Consider the following 20,630-nt stretch of genomic DNA (forward strand, 5'->3'; position numbering starts at 1 on the left):
GCCCCAGAGGAGGGGACTAGTCATTGGAAGGTTGGGGGTCTCCCCAGCAGCATTTTTTGTCTTATTTCAGACTTAACATTTACCCCCAATTGGATATTACCCTCCTGTCAGAGTGATAACAAGTGCCGATTCTATTTCGTACAGGTTTTTAGACACTTCCAAACAAGCCATAGGAATGCTGTTCATCCATTTTGCAAATGTATACCTAGCAGATCTCAATGAAGAGGACCCTTGTTCACTGTAAGTGGACCGTATTTGAGTATGAACATCGTCTGGCCCTCCATGCCTTTCCTTCTGTTGCCGGTCATGTTCCCTCTGGCTTCGGGAGGGGGCAACTCTCCTTCATCCCCTGTTTCCCTCTGAGAGGTTGTCGTGTGCATGCTGGATGTTAGGGTTTTGCCCAGTGATGGTGGCCCTGTGCACTGGCTTTCTGCTTATCAACCTAAGTTCTGTCCCTTGGCCTTCTAGTGCCCTTACGTCTCCCAGTTTCCAAGCAGCCCTTGCACAGCAGCTTGGAAGGAGTGACTGTGCTGAAACAAGACACACAGGGCCTTCTCTGTCAGGTCAGCCACTCGAGGTCAGAGCCATTGTTGACCACCATTGACCTTGTTGACCTGAAGACCATGAGTGGTTCTGCCTCATCAGTGCAGTCAATGTGCCTTCCATACAACCCCCAGAATCGTCTGCCGGAAAGCCCAGTTGGGCCATGTCACCTGACCTCTTTGCTAACAACACTCAAACAGTGCCATGGAATAGAAAAGGTCACTCCTCTGCCTTATCCTGGCTTCATCTGCTGCCTTCCTTGCTCAGACTTGGTGCTCCAGCTGTGCTGGTCTGCTCCTGGTGGTCCTCAAGCCCACCAGCTGCCTCCTTCCTCTGTGCCTTTGCACTGCCCTCTGCCTGGAATGCCCCCCAGCCCTGCCCTGCCGTGCCTCTGAGGGAGAGCAGGCTGGAGGGCTGGTGAGTCCCTTGCCAAAAGATTTAGTGTATATTTAAGACCATGTTGACTAGAAGATTCCTTTAAGCTTCTCTTGTTTGGTGAGAGTGTGCAATTCTGAGATTCAGTCCAAGTCCAGACTCAAAGAAAGTTGTAAAGTCTTCCCTCCCCAGGGTTTTTCCTGAAGACCTGGATAGGTTCTCATCTGTTTGGGTGTAGTCCCAAAGCAGGGGACTGGAAGGGGGTTCGTCTGTAGGGGAGTTGGTTAGGAAAGGGCCTGGTCCTTCCAGTCCTTGAGCCCAGCAGCAAGCTTGTGTCATCCTCTGGTAAACCATCTTGGTTGGCTGAGATACACTGAGAGCCAGCTGCTCACCCTAGAGGCCCTGGGGTGAGGAACCCTATCTCCTGGTCCCACTGTGGTCATTGTGGGTCGTTGACAAACTGAATCACAGCCAGGATGGAGAAGGGGATGTTAGCTACTGACAGATCTCAGGTGCTCAGCCAGAGGAGAAGAGGCCCAAAATGGAGATAGGTGTTGTGGAAAGAGCCCTTGGCTGGGAAGCCACACTGTCGAAAGGCGGCTCAACTTCTCTGAGCCTCTGTTTCTTCATCCATATCCCCAGGATCAGTGCGAAGGTTTCATGAGGTGATGGGTACAGGCACCATTGGAAGCCACTGGGGCACTTGTTACAATCAGAGGATATTGTCGTTAGAGCTTAGGAAAGACGTGGAGCTCCAGCAGTTGCTCGAAGAGCTGCTAGGGAGAGCAGAGCAGGAGAGAGAGTACCTGGCCTGTGGAAGAGTGAGTGCCGGAGTGGGATCTGTTCCAGCCCCACCGTCCTTGCTTTGCCATGTGACTCTTCCCAGATGGGGGAAGGGTTGGGCTGGACCTGGGCCATCTTGGGTTTTTGCATATCTACAAGGGAAACCAGTCAGTTCAGGGAGAGGAGAAATTAAAAACAAAGGAGCCCGAGCTGCTCCCAATGGCGACAGGGGTTCCCTGTACTGGGGGTACTGTTCTGGGTGGGAGTTTGGTCCTTGTGATGTCTCAGGGGCTAGGATTGTAACACCTACTACGTGGCAGACTCTGTTCACCTATATTGACTCACTGGATCCTCATAACAGCCCTGCAATATGGATATTTTGATTATCCTCAGTTTACAGTTAGAAAATTGAAGCAGAGAGATTTTTATAACTTATTCGAATTCACACAGCTTGAGAGTGATGGAGTGGGAATTTGAACCCAGCCAGTGTGGTCTGAGGCCCACAGGATACCCTGTTGGCTGCCAGTCTCACCTGTGTTGAGGGGAGGGTCTAGAGCTTCCTGTCTGTGTTCCCAAGGTCTGGTACACACTAGGCTGGAATCAGTGTTTGATGAGGGAATGAATGAAAGAATACATACATCTGTGTCAAGTACTCTTGATATTTTCAGGATGGGTCCCAGATGTCAGAACCGCTTGAAACCAGTGTGGTCTAAGCATGAGGGAAGCGTTAGCCTAGGGCCAGAGCTCAGTGTGACCTTGGACAAACTGCTTGGGAAGCAGTCAATATGCCGTCTCTGGTCGGAGAGTGACCCCTTGTGATTTTAAAGAGGAAAGGCAGGCAAGAGGAAAAGGCCGTTGTCCCCTCCCTCTGGTTTTCCCGCCACCCCAGGGCGCTGGTTCCAACATGCTCCCTTGGGTTTCAGAGTACTGTGCACATTATTGAGGCCAGGCTTTGGGGCAGGGGCGTGGGGCTGCCTAAGTATCTCAAGCCTCTCGACTTGGAAGTGCTACAGTTAGTTTGTAGTATCTGCAGCTTCTCTGGGGGGTTTCCAAGCTATGTGGCATCCAGGAGGGCCCCTGACCCCATGACTGCTTATCTCCTGCTTTGTCTAGAGAGCTGGGGGGACCTATGTTCGGGGCCCTCAGGGGAGGGCTAGTGGGCAAGGGGCCAAGTGAGGGAAGAGGTGTGTGTCGGACAGATAGAAACAGAGCCCACAAGAACAAGAGGTCAGGGTGGGCGTGGTCTTCTGACCCTCCTCTCCTTCCTGCATCATCTTGCCCTTTCCTTAGGTGTTTGCTGGGGCTTGCCTCCGTGGCAGGCGCTGAAGCATAGGGATGACCGAGGGTACATGGCCTTGCCCTTTCTGGTCTGAGAAACCCCAGAGGCCATTTCCTACCCTGCTCTGTGCAGCAGCCCCGTCTCGGGGCCTTGGGAGGGCTGGGCCTTCAGGGAGTGAGCAGTCGTGGAACAAACTATTTTTATCGATTAAGTTCTGTTTTCCTACTAGCCTCCTTGGCTGCTCCCAGTCACTCTCTCCCAGTCTCTGTTTGGCAGGAATACTTGTGGTCTTTTGAGTCTCTTATCGCTCTCCCACTTTCCTTGAGCAGGGCACTGTCCTAGGGTGGAGGCCTTCCTGGGCTCCTGGAAGTGACCCCTACAGCCTCCCCTGCACTGGCTCGCTGGAGGCTCCCCCTCCCAGAGCAGGGCCAGACAGACCCAGGTCCCCAGCCTTGACCTTGACCCAGGAAGCACATGGGGCCTGGCTCCCTGGTGGCTGTTCCCCAGGTGGTGCTTCCTGACGGTGCTGCGGTGCCCTCTCCTCACAGGTACCTCATCAACTTCCTCCTGGACGCCACCGTGGGCATGCTCCTCATCTACGTGGGCGTGCGCGCCGTCAGCGTCCTGGTGGAGTGGCAGCAGTGGGAGTCCCTGCGTTTTGGCGAATATGGTAATGTAGCATGGACACCGGACGGGGGTGTAGAGGGGTCGTCCTGGAGGGGCTCTGCTCCTTGCCCTGTACAGCTCTCCAGGCCGCTGGGTTGGAGAAGGTTCAGGAGCGGGTGGCTGTGTCCCCTGTGTGGTGGAGAGGCTGGTTCTGGAGCCTGAGCTCCATCCTCTTATGTGAGGCAGGTGGGTGGGTGCCTGCTTTACTGCCAAGTCCCCAGCCTTGCTGGCAGGAGCCATAGGGTTCACCCTCAAGACAGGGAGGGGACAGGGCCCTCCTCCAGCAGAGGGCACCAGCAGCCCTACATGCAGGGCAGTAAGGCCACCTTCCTCCGCCATGCTTCCCATCGGCCTGCCTTGCTGGAGAGACAGGGTGGCTCTCAGTTTGGGAGCTGCTCTTCTTTCTGCTGCATGTCCGTGCTTGTCTTGTCACCAGGCCTTTCCACTACCGGTGCTCACAAGGTCAGGACTGGAGTGTCCATCCCCCACCCCAGGGCCAAGTCACCTTGCCATCGCCTGACCGTGGGCTGGCCCCCCACCTGGCATCCTACATGTACAGTCACCAGGGACAGTAGGGGCATCCTCACTCACAGAGACAGAGCCTAGAACAGGTGGCCTGTGGATACTGGCACAGTGTTGACCCACTCTGTCTTGTCAGACTGTGGGGATACAGTGTTGGTAGGAAGCTGCCCTCATGCTGGCTCCAAGTGCACATGGGGTGCCTTTTACTTACTACCCCCAGAGAAACAGCTGGATGTGGCCTCAGGGGCTGCTGGTGAGAGGGGCTTCTTTGATCCTTGCCCCGCTCTGGGCATCCACCTCTCTCCCACCTTCACAGTGGGCCCTTGCTGTCTGTGGCCAGGAGCTCCTATTCATGGGCACAGCATCAGTGGAGCCTTTGTCATGGGGGGCACATGGGCCAAGATGGGGAGGACCCACAAGAGACTAGAATTTAAAGGGAGAGCCGGTTCGTGGAGCTGGCTGTGAGTGCCTGGGGTATTTCTAGAAGTCTTAAGTAATTGTTTGTCTCCATTGACGGGAGGTGAGCTCAGGGGAGGGCTTTTCTTAGCCTCGTTACTTGATGCCTGATGAGTCACTGACTTAAGATAGTGTCCGACACACAGCGTGTGCCCCTGTGGCTCGGGGTCTTCCCTGCGGAGAAGCTCCAACTCATTGATTCCTTAGAATGGAGGACAGAAATGGACCACGCGCCCGTGGACCAAAGCGGCATCATCCTCATTTATAGGATGCGCACCCACAGGGGTTGAGTGACGCTCACCCAGGCAGTGCACAGCTTGGAGGGCCTCTTGGCTGCTACACCGGGATACCCGATCCTCCCGCCAGCTCCAGGAACAGTGCTCAGATCGTCTCTGCTGTTAAGATCCCTCCTGGAAGGCAGGACTCTCAAGTCAGCTGTAGCTGAGCGGCGCTAGGGAGAGCTGCTCATACCCAGTCGTGCTGCTCAGTGGCCTGGGAGTGGAGACCAGGCCAGGTCCCGATACGCTGGCCGTCATGGTCGTACCTGTTCCCAGTGTGTTCTGTTTGCATCCCTAAGAGAGATGGAAAGAAGTGGTTGTTTGAGCCTCTTGTTTCTGTGCCACCTTCCTCTACCCACGTGCCTCAACCCCTGCCCTTGGGTCATCCCACCCCCTGACTTCAGGAACCAGAGCCCTCAAGCCAGGGTGTTTCCAGGTGAAGCTGCCCTTTATCGAGGAGCATCTGGTTCCTCCCTGCCCAGGCTGAGGAAGGATCGTGGCTATTCTCAGTTACCTGGTTCCTGTTTTTATTGTATTCTTTTGCTGCTATAACAAATTACTGCAAAATTATTGGCTTAAAACAGCACAAATGTATTATCTTACAGTCTGTAGTGGAGAAGTCTGACAAAGCGTCTCATGGACTAAAGCCAGATTGTCAGCAGGACTGACAATCCTTCTGGAGTCTCTACAAGGAGAACCCGTTTTCTGGCCTTGTCCAGATTCTGGACAGTGACTGTATTTCTTAGCTTGTAGCCCCTTCATTCATTTTCAGGGCCAGTAACCACAGGTTGAGTGCTTCCAAGTGGCACAGTGGTAAAGAATCATCCTGCAATGCGGGAGACCCGAGTTTGATACCTGGGTCAGGAAGATCCCCTGGAGTAGGAAATGGTAACCCACTCCAGTATTCTTGCCTGGAAAAGCCCATGGACAGAGGACACTGGCTTTCTAGAGTCCATGGGGTCACAAAGAGTTGGACACGACTGAGCAACTGATCATACATACACACAACCGCAGGCTGAGCTCTACTCATATTTCTCGGGCCTTTCACACCTCCTCCACTCTGAGGTGCCCTTGTGATTACTGGGCCACCTGGATAGGCCAGGATGCTCTCCCCATCTTAGTCAGCTTAGCCACTGTTATTACATTTGCAGCCTTAATTCCCCTCTGCACAGTAGTTGCATAGTCTCAGGCTCTGGGGATTAGGGTGTGGACATGATTCTCTCTGCTGTACCTGTTACCTGGCCCATCCACTTGGGGCAGTAGTTCAAGTAGGGCCCAGAGCTCTCTTCTTAGGCTAGTGTAGGAGAGGGGCTTGTTTTCTGGGTATTCCTGTGGTCCCTAGAAAAGAAGGTGAACTTACTAAGAAAAACATGCAATGTGGGGAATAGACCACGCAGCCCTAAGGGATAAGGCAGGGTTCAGAGAGAGGTAGTGTCCGCAGTCTGAAGACTAGGCTGCTCTTCCCCAGACAAAATTCCTGAAAACGGTCTGTGTCCCTCAGGTACCTGTTGCTTGGGCTTTTGCTACCAGCCTCTGTCCCGGTGCTCCCTCTGGAAGCCTCTCTATGTATAGACAAGTTCCGTTCTTTTGGTCCCATTCCCATGATTTATCCTGAGGAAATAATCCAGCAAAAACACCGAAGTACCTGAGGGTGTCTAGTGTGATAATAAAAAGCAGGGCACACGAGAATGCCTAGTTTGTCTCTCCTTCAAAGATGAGGCTGTGGGGAATGCCAGAAAGACTCTCAAATGAAACAAATCAGAAAAACCAGCGCGTGTGCTGGTGGTTATGTGGCTATGTGCTGGATGCTCAGGGGACATGGTCTGTGACAGTGGGGTCACATGTGACTTTTCTTTTTTTGCTTTAAAACTTTCTTATTCAAGCATCCACATTGAAAAAAAAAAGGCAGCTGCAGCTAAGCAGGGTGACTCTGAAACTTAAAGCAGTGAAATTCAGGGGGCAGTGTGAGAACAGCAGGAGGAAAAGCATTTTCTTCTTTTGTTGCCACTTAAGAGTTAGAGCAAATGGGGTGAGCATGATGCAAGCAGATTTTCGTTTGATAGTAAATGTGTTGCCACTTGTCTTGTTGACTTTTAAACACACTAGTCTCAGTTCATTCATCTGTCCTACCAGTGCTTCTGTCTGACCATCCCCCATTTCACTGAACAGTTTTTAGCAAGTGTTTTGAGCTGCTGTTTTTGAGAACTTTCCTCAATAACGTCAGATAGTTTACCGAAAGGATTACAAAACTCCAGTAAAAATCTAGTTAGGAGAAATTGCGCTTCTGAAATGGCTTTTTGGCTCAGATGTGTCTTACCCAGAAGTGAAAGTAAATAGGACACCGCAGGAGACGCACTGAGGTCTTTCTGCCTGTTTTCTGTGCACTTCTCCAAGAATTTCCAGAAAAGGGAATGGCCTGGGGTTGTGTCCATTACGGGCTGTGGAAGGCTTCCCCTGGGGCTCCACCACGCACAGCGGGTTGGCCTGGGGACTGCCGGCACCCACCCCCAGATAGGGATTGCTGCGGACACTGTGGAAACAGAAGCCAGAGATCCCTCTGGGGGCCTGGATCAGGGCCTTTGTCTCCCCTGCAGTTACTCTGCAGCCCCCTCCTGGCCACCGTGATCAAGCAGCTTCAAGTGGCTGGGGCACCCCGCCCCCACCCCCCGCCTCGGGTCTCCCGCGCTGAAGGTGTGTGGCTCCCCAGGGACCCATCTCATGGGTTCTCCCTGTCACTGAAGATGGAGGATGTTCACTGGAGGGGTCCTCCACCCTTCATCAAGTCCCTTTTGAATCATTCTGGAGGCGCTTGAGGGGCCAAGTGTCTCCCAGTATGGACTGCTGGCCTCTTCTGTTTCTCAAGCACAGTGACTGACGGGATCACAGACAGACATTAGTCACAACCTCCTTACCTGGGGGGGCTTCTCTTTTTGTTTCCTTGTCTCCAGTCCAAGGTGTTTTGGGGTGCCCCTAGACAGAATCTGAATACCCCCCAGAGTCAGGTTTCTTACTTTCAGGGCTAAGGGCAGCAGGAAAGTGAGGGGGAGTGGGGAATGGCAGCGGAAGTGGGATAGGGGTGAGAGGCAAACAAAGAGGTTGTTTACTGCCTTCCTGATTCAGAAACCGTAGCCTGTTCGTGGATGGGGAGAGGATGGATAGCACCACAGCCGCTGGAAACATCAACAGTGGATAATAATAGCAGTCTTGCTTAACACAGCTTGTGCTGCCAGTGGACAAAAAGAGCCAGCTTTTCTCAGCCCAAGCAATGGGCACTTACTAACTTTAGTGCCTTTGTAATTATATCTTAGAGTCTCTTAAAAGAAAGGCCACTTTGGTATCTCCAAATTAGGAATTCTCTGATTTTTGTTTGTTCAAGACAAGCTGATTCTTGTTGCTCTGGAGGGCTCATTTAGGAGCTCTTGGATGGGGTGGGGGATCAGGGCTCATGGGAGCTGTGGGTGATAGGGGAGGGGGTGACCGAGTGACTACCCGAGTGAGTGACCAAGCCCTCTCTCCCTGCAGGAGACCCTCTGCAGTGTGGAGCCTGGGTTGGACAATGTGCCCTTTACATCGTGATCATGATTTTTGAAAAATCTGTCGTTTTCATTGTCCTCCTAATACTTCAGTGGAAGAAGGTTTGCCTCTTGTTCCCTTCTTTACAAACTCCTCGAGATGTCAAGGAAGACAGTATTCCCCTCTTCCCAGCCCTGTTGGGAAACCAAATTGGTTTTCTTTTTAACTCCATGAAGGTACCTGGATTTGGTCTGATGGGGCAGCTCCTGGCCACGTATCAAGGGCAGTAACTTGTCACTTTTCCATATAGCATCCTTCTACCTCCCTTATACACATCTGCTCTAGATTAGGCCTTGGAAATATGTAAAGCCCCATGAAGATACAGTCCCTGCCCTGCAGTTGCCTGTGCCATCGGGTAACTGGTAAGTGTTGTCAGCAGATGTTCTCTCTCATTCACCTCTCTTGGCCAGTGGTTTAATCAAGCCTTTTGGTGCCACAGACAGTGGTTGGTCGCATGTTCCTGTGGTTCCTAACACTGCCCTCTGGCCCCAGGGCTGTGCAGATAAGACTCCACTGCCCCCAGGAAACCAGCCAAAGTAGCTCAGATCTTTGGTTTTATTTGTGGCCGAGTTTTATTTTTTTTTTAAATAAATTAAGGCTTTTGGGAGCTGTTGTTGTTGAGGAGGTGCTTGGGGTGCAGGATTTCCATTAGAAAGTGGTCGGCGCCTCATTGCTAGTATCTGTAATGACTGTCCACCAACCTCATTCTTTCCAACTTGCTGAAGCCCACACTCCACCCTGTGCCAGCTTTGTAAAGTGCTTCAGCCTCCAGTTCCCCTTCACTTCTCACTTCCACAGCAGGGGAAAGCTACTCAAGGATTACCTGCTCCTAGTGGGCTCCTAAGGGGTCCCTCGTTGGCAGTCAAGTCTGGGGACTATGGCCCTGGTTGTGAGGTGCGGTTCTCATCAGGGCTCTGAGGGGAGTGTCTTAGCAAAGCCTCCTCTCAGGGCCTCATGGGCCATTCCCTGCCCCTCCCCACCCCCGGGAAACTGTCTCTGTGGCCTTTCCCCCACCTCACTAAGTCTGCTTCTCTTTGCAGGTGGCCCTGTTGAATCCCATTGAAAACCCAGACTTGAAGCTGGCCATCGTCATGCTGATCGTCCCCTTCTTTGTCAATGTCAGTGCCTTACTGCATTCCTTAACCTCTGTTTGCTCCATGCCTTCCCGTGTTCCTTTCAAAATTCTGACAGAGAAAACACCTTCTAGCACATGGGTGCCTGCATGCAAGTATTTGCCAGCTCTCATCCCCACCAGACCTAGAAACATCCGGATTACTTCCTCAACATGCAGATCCTGCTTTGGGGCCTCTGTGCAAAGTGGAGGGTCCTGGGATCTTTGTCCTGCCCTCCCTACCAGGGAACTGCCAGATATGTAACAGTGACTTCTAGATTAAGACCGTTAGGAATGAAGACCCAGGAATTTTCCTGACCGCAGGGCTCCTAGAGAAACTCATAAGCACACTGGCTAGAAATTAGGAAATAAGGAAAGAAATGGCAAAGGAACCTGGGGGTGACAGATGTGGCAGGTGTGCCACCCAGCGACTCAGCCCAGAGGAGGAGCCCCTACCAGGAGTCCAAAGACCTTGGTTCAGGCCCTGCTCTGCCGAGTGCTCGGACACCTGGGGCAGGCTGTCCCCATCAGTCACCAGCAGAGAGCACCTTGGAGCAAAACTCTTAAAGGGCATAGGGATTGGAAGTCTCTTCCTTGACTTCTGAGAGGGAGCAAGGGCCTGCATGATGTCTTCCTCTCCCTAGTTGTTAACGCTGTGATCTGGAACGGGGCTGAGGAGGATGGGTGTTTGAGCTGCTTGCCTTTGCTTTCATAAGTGTCTTATCCCAGAGTAACCTGCATTTTTCTTCCCATAGGCTCTGATGTTTTGGGTAGTGGACAATTTCCTCATGAGAAAGGGAAGGACGAAAGCTAAGCTAGAAGAAAGAGGAGCCAACCAGGACTCGAGGAATGGGAGCAAGGTCCGCTACCGAAGGGCTGCATCCCATGAGGAGTCAGAGTCTGAGGTAGGGCTGAGCCCTCGTGCCGCTGACCCAGGAAGGGTCTGGTGTTGTGTTTGACTGTGGCCGTCTCTTGAATGCTGAGTCACAGCCCCACCAGGGGGAGGGAGAGGAAGCCGACAGCTCTCGTCCAGCTGGGACTCGTTCCTGCTGTCCCCGGTCCTTCCTCGGGACCTGAAGCGTCTGGTGAGGGGTGGCCCTTTTCCAGCAGCCCCTCCATCGGTGGAGCAAGACAGGAAAGGGAGGAGCGGCATTGTTCCAGGGAAGCTGGCAAGGACTAGTGGGTGTGGTTGTCCTTCAAGCATCAAGACATTTGAATCCCTGCCCATCTCTCCAGAGCAAGGGAAGTGTTGGCTAAGCCAACTGGCAACTTCTGTGGGGGTAGCCAGGCCTCCCAGGGAGAACCTCATCTCCCCTTATTTTCAAGTTTCCTAAGTTGAAACATTTGGGCCTCAGGGAGATTGGTGGCCATAAATAGGAGCCAGGAGGCAAGGTTGTATGTCCAAGGCAGGCCTGTAGGTGCATGACACCATGGGTGTGTGTGACAGAAATGGCTGAGGAGGTCTTCTCGGAGAGGCCTTCACACTTGGGGATGAGGTGACAGCCAGCCTGCACAGCCCATCTTAGCAGGCAGTGATATATTTGAGATTGAAGTGAAGTGAAGTGAAAGTTGCTCAGTCGTGTCCAACTCTTTGTGACCCCATGGACTGCATAGTCCATGGGATTCTCCAGGCCAGAATACTGGAGTTGGTAGCCTTTCCTTTCTCCAGGGGATCTTCCCAACCCAGGGATCAAACCCAGGTTTCCCGCATTGCAGGCGGATTCTTTACCACCTGAGCCACAAAGGAAGCCCATTTTGAGATAGAGGCATTGACAAAACCCTGCAAGAACTTGGAACAGTTGGTTTAGCCTCTTGGGGCATCCTGGAGAGTGCTTTGAAAACCACCTAGATGGAGGACAGAGGGGAAGCCTGCCTCTTCTCTAGGTGCTCCTCGAATCTTGCATGAGGCCTGTCGGGTTGTTAGAACATGGTGAACATTATGAAGGACAAACAGCGTTTTAGGCAGAAGCAGCTGCTCCTGAGGCGTCATGGTCCTGTGGTTTGGTGTTTGGGTAATAATGTGAAATTCACTGTGGCCAGAGTAGCATGTATTCCAGAGGGTAGGATAGCATGACAGGAAGTGGGTTACAGGCTGAGGTCTTCGCTAACTGGGCAAGGTGGTTTGTGATCCAGAACAAGGAATGGGCACGCGTTTGTACAGGTGCCAGGGAGCCAGAGAGAGTGTTCTATCAGGGGACCAGGACTGGGGGCAGGAAGCCCTGCAGGGAGGGTAGTGAGAGCACCCTGCCCTGGAGGAGGATAAGCTGCCCCTGCTCAGCTGTCCTCTGGGCCTCCATCTTGGCCTGGGCTGTCCCCGTCCTTCCCCGGTGCTCTGAGGCCTGAGCAGCCAGGCAGGTGGGCCGGGAATGCTGTCTGCTCTAGGTGCCCTAGCTGTGTGGCCGTGTTGTTCTAGGGGCTCAGAAGAGCAGAGGGCTCCTGTTTGTCTTTGGAAGTTTGTGAGGTTGGCTCATAGCAGCCACTCTGAAATGGCCCTGCTTTGTGTGTGCCCCACAGGTGTTTTCCTTTCAAAAGGGGACTTTTCAGTATGCTTATGCTATGTTTGAACCAATTTCAAGGACCTGGAACTCCATATGCCAACACTGGGCTTTTCGGCCAGTGTGACCTAGTGCTAAGTTTGCTCTGATGGTGGTTGGGTCCCAGCCGGAGGTTGGATGGAGAAGCAGGAGCAGAGGGAGGCGCGTCCACTCAGCACTGGTGTCAGCACCCGTGGGGGCATGTGGTGTAAATAAGGTCAGGCGAGGGGCCTCGTCTCACTCTGTTAAGGGGGACCTCCCCATCTCCCTCTGCTAATAAACCTGACACTTGAGGCCTCCTGGGCAGGTTGGCGTTCTAGACCGGGATCCAGGGTGGCCAGGTGAAGAGGGCATCGCTGGCGGTGACTCAGGGCCGTGCCTCTCCACCACTCAGATCCTGATCTCAGCTGATGACGAGATGGAGGAGTCGGATGTGGAGGAGGACCTCCGGAGACTGACGCCCCTGAAGCCCTCGAAGAAAAAGAAGCACCGCTTCGGGCTGCCTGTATGATGCATTCCCAAGCCAGGGTCGGGTGGGAGCCCGTGGCCGGCCACTGGTCAGCCGAGGGTTGCTCGGCCGCGTCTTTCCTCCCCTCCTCTCTCTGCCCCTCTTCTACCTCCGCTCCTCCCACGGCCTCAGCCGCTCCCAGATACTGTGACCCGGGGAGGGGGGCTGCCGGCTCCACGCGGCAGCTGGAGGTCCCCACTCAGTTGCACTACAAACACTGACCAAATATGCAAGCGAGGCGTTTTGTTTGTGTGTTGTCGTCCCAAGTGGTGGTGTGAGGGACCCGGAAGCCCTGTCCCACATCTGGCCGTGTGGCCTTGAGGCTGAGGACTTACCTGCATGTGGACCATGGGTGGAGCCTCTCGCCAGGGCTTCAGGGGGGAGTGTGAAGACGGAACATGTTTGGGGGCTGAGTTACTCATTGACCAAGTTGGAGCAGTGACGCTTTCTTACTCGAAATGGCTTTTGTAACTATTGATTTCTGTGGCTGGTTTTATGAGCTGTCACAGTGTTAATGTTTTTTGAGTATGTGTTTATTTCCTATGGGACTAATGGGCAAAACATAGATTTTTAAGTCTTCCGTATGCTGTTGACTTTTATATGTTTAAGTTATATTTTCATACTATTGTATTTAAAAGCTCTTTTTTACCCCCAAAGAAATGGGTTTGTTTGCCTTTCATGGGACATGAGCTGGTGGGAGGAAATAGTTGGGAGTTTTTTTATTTGGAATATCGTTAGGTAATCTGCGATCCGATGTGGTAAATAATTCCAGTAGGAAGAGAGGTGGGGCTTTATCTGAAATCAGCAAACCCAGTTGTTCTGCAGAGGTCAGGCCTGAGCAGGAGGCAGCTGGTCCGAATGTAGATCCAGGGCCTGTGAGGGTGGAACAGGAAGGGCTCTGCCCAGGGCCCAGCAGCACTTGGCACTTCAGCTGGCAAGTTAGAGTCTTGGTGAAATGTGACTGAAAAGGGAGCATAAGAGGATATTGTATCCAGAGAAACTGAGACTCCAAGGCCACTCCTGTTTGTCCCCTGCATCTCTTCAGAACCTCCAGATCTGAAGTTTAAAGTGCAGTCTTGGCCTCCCCACCTCCCATGGTGCAAGCTTCAGAGCCAGACTCTGGACCCACCTCTGGGAGCATCCTCTCAGGCTACCCTGTGCCTGTCAGCTTAGTGTTGTCTACTTGTCTTGTGCAGCAGTCTAGAGAATGCCTGTCTGACCATGAGATCCTGTTGTTTACATCCTCCAGAGCAGCAGGGTGGCTGGGCACGGGGTGGGGCAGGTGGAGGTGAGTGAGCTCGCTGTCTGCATCCAAGTGCTTCTTTCTAAACTTGTGGCCCCCACTCCTCAGAATGAGCCTAGGCCCCATGGCTTTGGGAGTCTGCTGCCCGGCAGTGGAATGGGCTGACCCAGGTATCTGCCTGCTGTGGGAGCAGCAAGGCAAAGCAGCCCGGTGTTTTGTCCCAGCCCAGGATTGGCCTGAAAGTTTAGGAATAGAGAACTTCATGGCGAAGGTGCAAGTTGGAAGTGAGATTAGTGCAGGGAGCCCATACTACCCAGAACCTTCCTGTTAGGCCTACGTAACAGTGTGTTTCACTCAAGCAGGTTGGGTCTGAATTGTAACATGTGAGCCACAGTCTTAAACCAGGCATCCTGGGTCTATCCTCTGCCTCCTGCAGTCCCACCTGTGTGGGTTGTAAGGGCACAAACTTTGGAGAGGACTTCTCAGCCTGCCATTCTCTTAAGAGTCCAGAAGCAGGAGGGCCAGAGGAACCTGGACCTGAACTGCCATGGGCAGCGACTCTGCTTGGGTGGGTGCCAGTGGCCACAGGAGAGGAAGGTGAGATTGCAGCCCATCTCCACTCTCCCTTCACCCTGTTCTCATCCCGTGTTCTTCCCCCTCCAACCTTCAGCTGTGTTAGTGGGCAGCTCTGCACTGGGAAGACCAGGCCTGACTCTGATCCTGGTAGGTGGTAGGCATCGCTGACTCGTCTTACTTTGTCCTCCTGTTGCCTTTCGTTTTGAATAACCTGTGGTCACACCTGTTTCCTGCACCTCACTGAGCCCAGAATCTGAGCTTTTCTTTCAGTCTTCAGATCCTGATGTTTCCAAACTAGCAACAGTGGGCAGGAGACACATAGGCTGTGAAGGATAGAGACTGGGTTATACAGATACCAGATGATCTGCTCGTCCCAGTGCCTGCTGGGCAGTAGGTTTTGGGGACCAAGAGGCACCGAGCAAGTGGTGGTTTCTCCCTGTATCCTGATTTTCAAAGGAGTTTAGTCTCTGAGTGGCAGTTGTGTGGTAGCTGACTGCCTAGGGCATGGACATTTACCAGAGTCTAGTTATACAGGGCATCGTTGGCATGCTTGGCCTTACTCTCTGTGCACACTTCACGCACACAGTTTGTATCCCCCAGGAGTGCCTCCTGCGGTTACTGAGGGCTTTTCTGTGGCGCACTGTCCCGAGATAGTGGGAATGGTGGGCTGTGGCCAGGACTTAATTCCCAGCTGGCCTCCCTCCCTGGGGTAAGCTTTCTCTCCAACTGCTCCAAGGTGCCTTATGAGGTGCAGCCCTTCACCTGCCCCAGGGCAAGCGTCGTCATGTTTGAGAAGCCACGGAACACCAGCTGGATGTTGTGCACTGTCCATCTGGTTTGTCTGAATTTGGACCTCAGCCATGCCACCTTTCATGGAAACTTGTAAGTCAAGGCCAGGAACAAGTTTCTTGTGACTGATGGAAGTAACCTGATGGAGTAGAATTGTCACGTCTACCGTCTGAATGAAAGAGACCACCATTGCCCGTTCTCCCTTTGGCTGCCAGCGGATGTTGTCAGTGGCAAGGAGGAATGTTGATGAGATCCCCGGTGACAGTGGCTTTTTGGTCTGCTCAGTCCAAAAGCCTACCGTGTGAAGTCCCACTAATGAGCCTTCAGGCATGCTGGTGGCCTCCAGCCTCAAGCTTTAACTTGTGCCTCTTCCTGACAACAAGGAGTCATAGGTTAATGTTGACCATGCCTGTAAAGGGAATATATGTAAAGGTTCAAATTCAAGTTCTTTCTTCCCCTCGGCAGCGTGGGCCTGGAGGCTGCAGCCCAGAGTCCCCGACTGAAGGCTGCCCCAGGAGCCTGGAGGGAGCAGCAGGTGTCAGCATCTCACTCTGCCCTCCAGACGGCAGTCCACTGGCCATTTTGCTGCCAGGTGAACATCAATGACTCTGGGAACTTGCCATCAGCCAGAGCAGCCACCCTGGAGGGTGCAGGGCTGGCCTTTAGAAGTTTCACACACTTCCAGCGAGGAACAGAAAGCTGTCTGTTTTACCCTGCGAAACATTGGTAGCTCCAAGGGGCTTTGCTTTTGGGGAGGGCCTTTGAGCTTCTGAGTGGGTGGGTGGGTTGTTTTAATTTGGTTTCTCTTTTCATGACGTTTGTTAGGAGTCAGACCTATGTGAGCAAACCATGGCCTCCCAGTGGAGGTGGTTCAATTTGTGGTGTTATGAGTCACAGAAACACATTTTTGAAGTGAAAGGGAAGATGATGTACTTACACTGTAAAATGGTTTACAATAAAGTTTGACATATTATTACAGTTTCTAAAAAAAGAAACTATCACTCTTGTGGTTGCTGGTTGTGTATTCTGTGGAGCTGAAACAGCTTGGTGGGGTCAAGAAAATGTCCCCAGTGAGTTAGAAAGTTAGAAAGTTCTTCCCAGAAAACAGTGAGAATGAATCTGACCTCTCCTTACGGCAGATGTGGGAGCCAAAACCTGCCGAGGGGAGAAAAACAAACATGCTCACGCCGTTTTGTCTTTCCTGCTAATGCGAGTGAAAGCTCCTCTGCCTCCCTCACCCCCAGGAGTGTGTGGTGCCTTAGAGATGGGGTGTAAGGGGTGAACATCCCACATCCTTGTTCCTGAGGCTGCAGGGCTGGAAGGCAGGTGCCTCCCTGGGCAGCACTGGCTGTGGAGGCAGAGCTGAAGCACCAGGAGCCGGCAGCACAGGCCAGGCCTGTCCTCATTGCCTCTTGGCCCCTGTTTGGAGTCCTGGATTCGTACTGGCAGCTGTCTGAAGGCATTCCTCATGTCAGCACTCGTCTCAGATGGAACTTGGCAGGGCTCGCGTTGGCCTCCATAGCCAAGACCAGGCAGGGGGAATTAGGGTGGGATGAGATCTGACAGCAATGGAGTGGCATTCCAGGTAGCCAAACGTCAGTGCCTGGTTGGTTCCGTCTGCTTGGAGCCTTCAAGGATAAAAATGTGCTCCATCACAAACTGACAAGGAGCCTGGGTATGTTCAACCCAACAGGACAGACTCTGAGTGCCCATCTACATCTACATCCACTCCTACCCTCACCCCAGGCCCAGAGCCCTGCCATGTGCCCTGGGGATCTCCCCTTCAAGGACGGGGTGTTTGAAACTAGCAGAGGAGAGTTAAGTGACCTTCAGGGTCCCTGTCCATCTATCTATGACTGGAGTGAGCTTCACTGTTGCCCACCCTCTCATAACCTAAATGTTCTTGGGCCAGTTGCCCTTCAGTGACCTCATCTCAGTCAGAGGCTCTGTGCTGTTTCCTTCAGCTCACCTCATGGTTTCCTCCCAGCCCTTCCTGGGCACTTTGCCCCTTCTTTTATCCCTCTGCTAATAAACTCACACTGGGAGCTGGACATAGAATGGGAGCATCAGTAAAACTGTTGACGGGGCAGCTCCCAGGCTTCCCTTGGCCGCAGTTTCTCCACCTGGGAGCCAGGTGCAGGCCCCATGCTCTGAGTGCACTGTGATGGCTCAGCAAGCTGGCCGTGAGCACATGCTCCCCAGTGGCAGACGCAGGAAGCCTCCTCCCCATGTGGAGCTGGAAAGTCTCTTTCCTGTGGAATCCAGGGAGAGGGTAGAAGAGAGAGAAAAACAAGCTCAGAGTTGTTCACACTGGCCCAGGGCCCTCCCTTTCCTCGGGGACACCCCATGCTGGGATGGACTATCGCAGATAGACAGCTCGGACAGCCACATGCATGTTACAGGACCTGCATTCGTAAACACAAGTTGCTGCCAGGCCCAGCGCCTCCCTCCCACAAGAGAGCAGCTGTCCCCGAGGGTACGGGGTCTCCCCAGCTGTCTACTGTCACCAGGACTGCAGCCCCCCAGGCAGAAGTGCTCAGAAGCCCCTATCATCTCCAAGAATAAACTCTGAAGCCAGCGGCTGCGTGGATCTGAATCATCAGGGAGCTGTCAGAGGAGGGGGAGTGACTTCCCGGGACAGGCAAGCAGACTATATAAGCCCCAGAGGGCTGGGCGCTGCTTAAATCTCTTCCACAGCCTTTGCCTGCCAGGGAGCAGCTCCCCACAGCACCCACCATGTCCCAGGTAGGAGGGCCCAGCTCAAGGCCTGCTGGTGCCAGGGGGCGGGGGTGGGGTGGGGGAGGTGGACACTGTCAACTCTGGCAGCTGCGTCTTGAGCTGATCTCAGGGCATAAACACAGAAGGCTCTGACTCCCCTGGAAGGCCAGGGCTCAGAGAGGTCAGGCATACAGATGGTATGAGGCTGTGACAGCTGTGGCCCCAGAGCTCCTGGTCTGTGGGGAGAGGATGGAGACCTGGGGTAGAGGGTATGACATGCAGTCAGGAAAGCTTCCTGGAAGAGAAGTGATGCCTTGCATTAGCTGAAGTTAAGTGAGCAGGGAAGAGGGGTCTGGGCCAAGGCATGGTCATGGGAAAGGGCCCTCAGCCTCAAGGCCTCAGGTTGTAAGATGAGGCTTGGGCTCCCCGAGGCTGGCGCTCAGGAAGCCCCCATCAAGAAGAAGCGGCCCCCTGTGAAGGAGGAGGACCTGAAGGGGGCCCGAGGGAACCTGACCAGGAACCAGGAAATCAAGTCCAAGACCTACCAGGTCATGCGGGAATGTGGTGAGTGTTCTCAGGATGATGGGGGCCTGGGCGCAGATGTGTGTCTGTGGGAAGGAGGATGGGTTGGGCGCAGGAGGGTCCCACGGGTCCTTGTTCTAAGAGTTCAAAGCTTGTGGGCTTGGGGTGGTGCTTACCACAGAGGGGGCCTCTCCTCTAGGAAGCCAGGCCTGCCCCTGACCCACCTCCTCCCCATCCTTCCCGCAGAGCAAGCTGGTTCTACCGCCCCGTCGGTGTTCAGCCGCGCCCGGACTGGCGCTGAGACGGTGTTTGAAAAGCCCAAAGCTGGACCCGCCAAGAGTGTCTTTGGCTGAGAAGTGCATGCCACCCCACCCCTTACCACAGGCACCACTGCGACACAGGAACTTTTCCCAAGAACTGGTTTTTTTTTTCCAAGAACTCTTTTTTTATGCCAGAACACACCTTCTCACCTGCCACCTTGGGGAATGCCACCCCTGCCCCACAGCCCTGGCCCCTCAGCCCAGGGACTCTGCACTCACACCTGAGAAACACCAATAAAGAGAATGCCCAAGTGGCCCCAGCATTTGAAAGGTGTTGGTTGGTCACTGGCTATGGCCACTAAATGCCAGGGAGGGGAAGGGAGGGCAGGGTGGGTGTGGGGCACGTTTTCCACCCGTCTCGGCTCTGGGCAAGTCCCAGAGGATAATGCAGGTGCTGTTATGCCCACCGCCACATGCCACAGAGAGCCTCGGGTGTGGAGACCTGGTGCTGACCTGTGTGACTTCAAACCATCTCCCCTCCTCTTCTGAGTCACAGTTTCCCCTTGTATGTGACAAGGGGCCCTACTGTGTAGAGCAGGCCACAGTCACAGTGCTCAGAGTGAAGCAGGTGGGGGCCTGGGGCTCACCCTCTCCCCACCCTTCACAGAAGCCATCGCGATGCCTCCAGGGACCCCAAGGTTCGATGGAACTCAGGGTCCTCAAATCTCCCTCCCCCTTGTTCACATTGCCCACTGCCATCTCGCATCCCCTCAAAGACCCAACCAGGTGAAGGCTCCTCTCCGGCCAGTGGCCGTCCACTCCCTGAGCCACTGTCCCCTCACCCCAACTGAGTGAGCCTCCCCCTCGCCACTCCCACAGATCTGCCTGAGTCACGGAACACCAGGGTTTCAGGTTTTGTGTGATTCTTCCCGCTTCAGGCCTCAAATGTCCCTCAGCACCTGGAGCTGTCGGATTCAGGGCACTAGAGAGGCCTGTCCAGCTGTGACAGCAAGACCCCAGACAGTCCAGGCTAGACCAGCAGGACCTGGGCTTACAGTGCCTGGCTTGGGGCCGATGTCTGCAAGGAAGTCTCGCCCGTCCCCTAAGCAGGTGGAGCAGGCTGCACAAAGCCTTTCTCATGTTCCCAGCCAGCCCTGCCTCCTTATATAGCTTTTTCAGGCTGGGCCCAAGGGAGCAGACCTTCTGTGGGGGCCAGGCCTGGGCCTGCCCACTGGGCCCTTTGGGGACGCCCTTCCCGCAGATTGCTGAAGGGCCGTGTTCCCCATGTCATTCCGATCACTTCCAGAGCCAAGGGGCGTGCGGTGCAGATGTGCACAGAGGTTCAGCTGAAGTCATGTAAAGAAAGGGAGTGTTTACCTGTAGCCACAGACCCAGCTCCCTTCCCTGGGGGCAGGTGCTGCTGGTGTTGACAGAGGCAGGGCTAATGGAGGAGCCCCCTTCCTGCCCTGTGACTGTCCCAAGTGGGACCTGAAGATGGCACCCTCCCTCATCCCCTATCCCCAGAAGAATGTCACTGAGTCCTCCTTCCGACCCAGGGTTTGGCACCTGGCCAGTTTTCTGAAGCATCTTTAGCCCATATGTGGCCCAAGACTCAGGAACTGAGCTCTCCCAGATCCACAGGGAGACAAGCACCAGCTGTGTCCCCATCCCCTAATATTTGCTTTATTGCTGTTACGAAAACAGTCTTTCAACTTTATTACAGAAGAATTGAAAAAAGCCATCCTTAATCCTACCACAGGCCCTCCAGCCATCCTCCTGTGGCCTGGGCCCATGACAACAGCACTGCCCTGGTGGTGGCTTGCTGACAGATCGGCGTTCTGCCCTTCCTCACTCCAGGAGTGATTCACGGGCTCCCTTGGCACGACTGACCTCC

The 20,630-nt window shown here is 53.8% G+C and overlaps 2 protein-coding genes across 2 annotated transcripts in view; both read left to right on the forward strand.

Moving 5' to 3' along the window:
• STIMATE (STIM activating enhancer) overlaps window positions 1-16,231 on the forward strand; it is a 53,994-nt gene extending 37,763 nt beyond the window's left edge. Inside the window, exons 3-8 of the mRNA XM_069562481.1 lie at window positions 145-240; window positions 3,529-3,650; window positions 8,425-8,537; window positions 9,516-9,593; window positions 10,342-10,491; window positions 12,515-16,231. Of these exons, the coding sequence (XP_069418582.1) occupies window positions 145-240; window positions 3,529-3,650; window positions 8,425-8,537; window positions 9,516-9,593; window positions 10,342-10,491; window positions 12,515-12,631 (676 nt within the window). The 3' untranslated portion in view covers window positions 12,632-16,231. The remainder of the gene's footprint in view (window positions 1-144; window positions 241-3,528; window positions 3,651-8,424; window positions 8,538-9,515; window positions 9,594-10,341; window positions 10,492-12,514) is intronic.
• Window positions 16,232-17,277: 1,046 nt separating this feature from the next.
• On the forward strand, window positions 17,278-19,059 carry MUSTN1 (musculoskeletal, embryonic nuclear protein 1). Its single transcript, XM_069562483.1, has 3 exons — window positions 17,278-17,981; window positions 18,386-18,518; window positions 18,723-19,059. The coding sequence occupies exons 1-3, from the start codon at window positions 17,973-17,975 to the stop codon at window positions 18,827-18,829; spliced, it is 249 nt and encodes an 82-aa protein (XP_069418584.1). The 5' UTR covers window positions 17,278-17,972; the 3' UTR covers window positions 18,830-19,059.
• The last annotated feature ends 1,571 nt before the right edge of the window (window positions 19,060-20,630 follow it).

Source organism: Ovis canadensis, chromosome 19, assembly GCF_042477335.2.
Source record: "Ovis canadensis isolate MfBH-ARS-UI-01 breed Bighorn chromosome 19, ARS-UI_OviCan_v2, whole genome shotgun sequence".
Taxonomy (NCBI): domain Eukaryota; kingdom Metazoa; phylum Chordata; class Mammalia; order Artiodactyla; family Bovidae; genus Ovis; species Ovis canadensis.

Excerpts from the sequence above, each read along its gene's own strand:
- MUSTN1 (XM_069562483.1), top strand. Across the intron at positions 18,519-18,722 it reads CCAGGTCATGCGGGAATGTG|AGCAAGCTGGTTCTACCGCC; the intron begins GTGAGTGTTCTC and ends TCCTTCCCGCAG.